Raw genomic sequence first — 4,411 nt, 5'->3', positions numbered from 1 at the left:
TAAATTAAAACAGTTTTAATTCAACTGTTCCTACGAAACTGATTTTGATAGTGTTTCCATTTTTACTGTTCCTGGCCTTTTCTCTTATTACATAATATAATCACTCCGCCAAAACAAAACCACCTTTTTTTCCACATTTCTCCGTCGAACCTCGCTGAATGAAACGACTGATACGCAATCAATATTCAGAAGGGTGTGCATGCTTCCTGAATATTTCACATGGCATTCTAGTGGGTTAAACTGCACAAGCGGATACAGCGTTGTAACTGCATTGACTCAACAACAGAAAATAGATCTCTTAGTCATGTAAAAATGACGCCCACCACCAATCTCCGAGTCCTCGCTGTCTCCCTGCTCTCCCTCCTTACTGCCCCAATTACCACTGTTGTGGAGACCTCTCCGTCCTTCCCTCCTCAGCACACAGACCCCTCAGGGAGGCCGTTCACAGAGGAGCCCATGACGGTCCCCAGCCCCTCGCTCCTGCTCCTCGCCATCCAGGCCAATCTCAGGCCAGCTGCTCTCCAAGGCCGGACCAAGAAGGCTGAGACATTTCCAGAGACCTCAGAGGGAGTTCTCGAGGCGCCTCCAAGGCCCCTGCCCCAGGTCATGATACCCAAGACTGTGACTACAGCGAACGCCCTGGCTCCTCCCTTAGGCGCAGCCCTGATACCGCACCCTCGACCACATCTGATGGACGGATGGATGGATGTATGTCGGGGGTATTACGACGTGATGGGACACTTTGACACCGCCTTCAACTGCTCCAAGGACAGCTTCGTCGTCTGCTGCGGAACCTGCCATTACCGGTTCTGCTGTCCAGAGCGTACCCGGCAACTGGACCAGGCCAGCTGTAGAAACTATGACTCTCCAGACTGGGCCAAGCCACAGACGGACACCATGGATTTATCAGATGAGCTAGGTCCCGACCCAGACTTCGACCCGCTGAAGCAACAGAGCCACAACACGGGCTTCGTCATCGGCGGCGTGATCGTGTTCATGGTGGCGGTCGCCGTGGGCATCAAGGTGGTCTTCAACAAGGTGCAACAGGAGGCCAACCAGAGGGACCTCAACATGCCCAGGTGAGCTTTCTTTCATTCCATACGTGAATACTGTAATGAAATGAGGTCTTTAGGTTTCCATAAATGGACTAGATTAATTCTGGGCTAAGAATCATGTTGTTAGTCATTAGTTAAAACATATTTGATCTTCATATAGGGGCTGCTGCGGTTTTCATTTCCTCTGGTTGTCTAATATATGGCCCATAAACTTAACAATATATGTGCGCATTTTTGTATAAGTTACATTTTTCATTGGCCGGGGGAGGATCATGACAGTAGAACAATATGTAATGGTGGACTATTCTTTGAATGACTAAAATAATATTATTAAAATATTTTTTAAGAAACAGTTTTATAATTATAGAGGAATTCATATTTCAGACTACGAGCAGGTTGATTGTAAAAAAGATAACGGCTGATTCCTGTATAAATCAAATGCATTATATAATTGGAAAATTGAAGATTGATGTTTATAAATTAAAATAATTAAAATAACAAAGACTATTTATTTTAATACTTTAAAATAAATAAAGTCTTTGTTATTTTGCTTCTATCCTCTCATGAACATGGTTGAGCTTTCGCTGATCAAATAAAAACCGATCTCATGTCCAAAATAAGATATTGGAAAAAACTAATCAACCACAAAATTATCCTAATCTTAAATCATAAATTACAATGGTTTTATAATGTTGGTAGAAACTGATTTGATATCACAGCCAGGCAATTATTGTCACGTTTAATCTCACGTTTCCTTCATGTCTTTGTTTGTTTTCCCACCAGAGCCCTGGTGGACATGTTGCGGCACCAGTCCAGTCCGGTTCAGCAGGATGAGAGGAACAACAGCGTGGCTCTGACTGTGGGGGACGGACATGGGACGCTGGGGAGACCTCCAAAAAATCTTTATGCCCCAGGAGTTCCCACCAAGGACAACAGATGTGAGGGTGCAGGGCTTTTCACAGCATACAGCACAGTGAATAGCACAATTTGACGCACAATCAGAGCTTTTGTCACTGCATCCTTTGTATGCAGAGGAATTTGTGTGTGTGATTGTCTCATCTCTAAGATATTTTTGAGACAAGGAAATTAAGTATCCTTGAAGGTGGTGTGTAATATATAGAGATCTGTATCCTCGGTATCTCTCTTAACTCTCCACACCAGAATTCAAGTACAAGGCACAGGAGACAGAAATGTTTATTAAATATAAGCCTTATATGATCATATGTAGGTAAATGATACAGGTGAAGGCATAACTGCTAAAATACCATATTAGCTTGAAACTGCCTGACATCCATTTTGCGAGCTGATTACCTTCTGTTCTTCTCTTCCTACAGTGGGCAATTTGCAGCACAATTTCATCCAATCGTCAGGCTTGAGTCCCAAACACACCGCAACGATCGGTAAGGCAGCTGCTGAAAGCCTGGCACCTGAATAAATGACATGTTATCACCACAATGCTTCATTTACTTTAATTCAGGTTCGTCTTAAGCTCTCATTCATCCCAACGGGTAATAACGATTATCTTAGCTTTGGTCGCTTGTGTAAGATTTGAAAGCGAGAGTTAAAAATCTGTGTGTCCCAGTGAATGTTAGCGGATTCACACACGCTGCTACGTGCAGGGCGCGATATCCGGGGGGGGCGAACCTCATTTAACACACAGCGGTTTTCTCCCTGTGGTCTCCGCAGAGCGCACCCCGCGGATGAACAATGCTCAGCTGGCAGCTGGAGGCACCCTGCTCTCCAGTAAACACAACAACACCAAATCCCAGCCGTCCTTCCACCACTCCCTGCACAACCTGGCTCAGCTGCCTCCCTCCTATGAGAGCGCCACCAAGCCAGAGCTCAACAGATACTCCTCGCTCAAACGCCTCGGTGAGTTCCTTCATTTTGAGAAACAAGGACAAATGTTCCAGCATGTCTGCCCCTCACTCCCTTGACAGTGTTGTCGAATGAGCACTGAAGAACGGTGACTCTGTGGCATAAAGTGCAGGATTCGTAAATTATCTGCTGATTCTATTTACTCTGGTTTTGTTTGTCTCTCAGAAAAAGGTCTCGATGAGTACTCGTCTGGTTACTGCACCACCAAGCGCCGGCCTCACACAGCCCAGCCGGCCCTCCAGTCCTCCCAGCATCACCTCCACTGGGGCGGAGACTACACCCTAGGTGGGAGAGGAACCCTCCCCAGGCACGCAGCTCGCCCATGGATCCCACCGCCGCCATCTGGTATGCCCGCCTCACCTACCCCCAATCCTTACCCCTTGGATCCCCCGGAACCACAGTACATCAACTCCAACTACGATACTCTGTCCAAACAACCAAGAAAAGTGAAGTCCAATGATCAGCTGCTCAACATGGGTGACGTCCCTGGTAACACAGGCACTCTGTCCCGGATGTCCAAGAACCAGCAACACCAGTACTACAAAGCCATGGTGGCCTCCAATAAGAACTCGAACACACAGACCCTCACCCGCAAGGCCCAGGACCGGCAGGAGAGACAGGATAGACAGGAGCGGCATCTCATGTCACCAGACCACATGGAAGACAGGATGGGGGTTGGAGGTATGGGGGTTGGGGATCCATACGCCCACACAGGGGGGAACGTCCCCACGCTGCCGCGCCAGCAGAAGGCCCAGTCCCAGCAGAACGTCTGCGCCACACCCTCCCTGGACCGGCACCACATGATCAAGATGAACTCTCACCCCACGTCCGGAAGAGAGCAGGAGAGGAACGCTCCGATGACGGGCCACATGAGCGGAGGCATGGGCTGGGCAGGGGAGACGCCCGGGGCCGGGGTCGTCATGGGAACGGGAACACTAGGGGGCCACAGCGCCAGGAGGATGGCGTTTGCAGCGAAAAGGCAGAACACCATTGAGCAGCTACATTTCATACCGGGTGGTGGGGGCGGCGGGGGCGGCGGGGGGTCAGCAGGAAGTGGGGGAGGCAGTCAGGGGATCCGGACAGGGAGTAAAAACGAGGTGACGGTGTGAGGGAGCCTGACTAATGTGGAGTTTACTCCTCATGTAAGGCATGGGAATAGATCACCTTTCTGCATTTAACTACTAGATATACAACGACAAGAAAAACAACTAGAAGTATAAAGTATAGTAACAGTATAATGTGTTTAGGCTATTCAAATTAGTGTTATCTTGTAATTAAATAGCTTAAATATGATTACTTAATTAAAAATCTAGCTGGGGAATATCTGTTCCAATTATGTGATAGCCTACATCAGCCATATTTTGTAACAGAATTTGCCATATTGCCATATACAGCGGTGCCATTACTTGTAGAGAGACTGACAAGAAGGGAGAAACAAAACCAATAGAGGTGTCGTTCATGCTTTGTTTTTATATATA

General features: G+C 47.5%; 1 protein-coding gene across 1 annotated transcript; it reads left to right on the top strand.

The window, feature by feature from the left end:
- Positions 1–312: 312 nt before the first annotated feature.
- LOC133014783 (protein shisa-7) lies at positions 313–4,042 on the top strand. Its single transcript, XM_061082048.1, has 5 exons — positions 313–1,079; positions 1,839–1,993; positions 2,390–2,455; positions 2,742–2,927; positions 3,099–4,042. The coding sequence occupies exons 1-5, from the start codon at positions 313–315 to the stop codon at positions 4,040–4,042; spliced, it is 2,118 nt and encodes a 705-aa protein (XP_060938031.1).
- Positions 4,043–4,411: the final 369 nt, after the last annotated feature.

This window comes from Limanda limanda, chromosome 11 (assembly GCF_963576545.1).
Source record: "Limanda limanda chromosome 11, fLimLim1.1, whole genome shotgun sequence".
Taxonomy (NCBI): domain Eukaryota; kingdom Metazoa; phylum Chordata; class Actinopteri; order Pleuronectiformes; family Pleuronectidae; genus Limanda; species Limanda limanda.
Note: the sequence above shows the minus strand (reverse complement) of the source record. Positions and strands in the feature narration are given on the sequence as shown.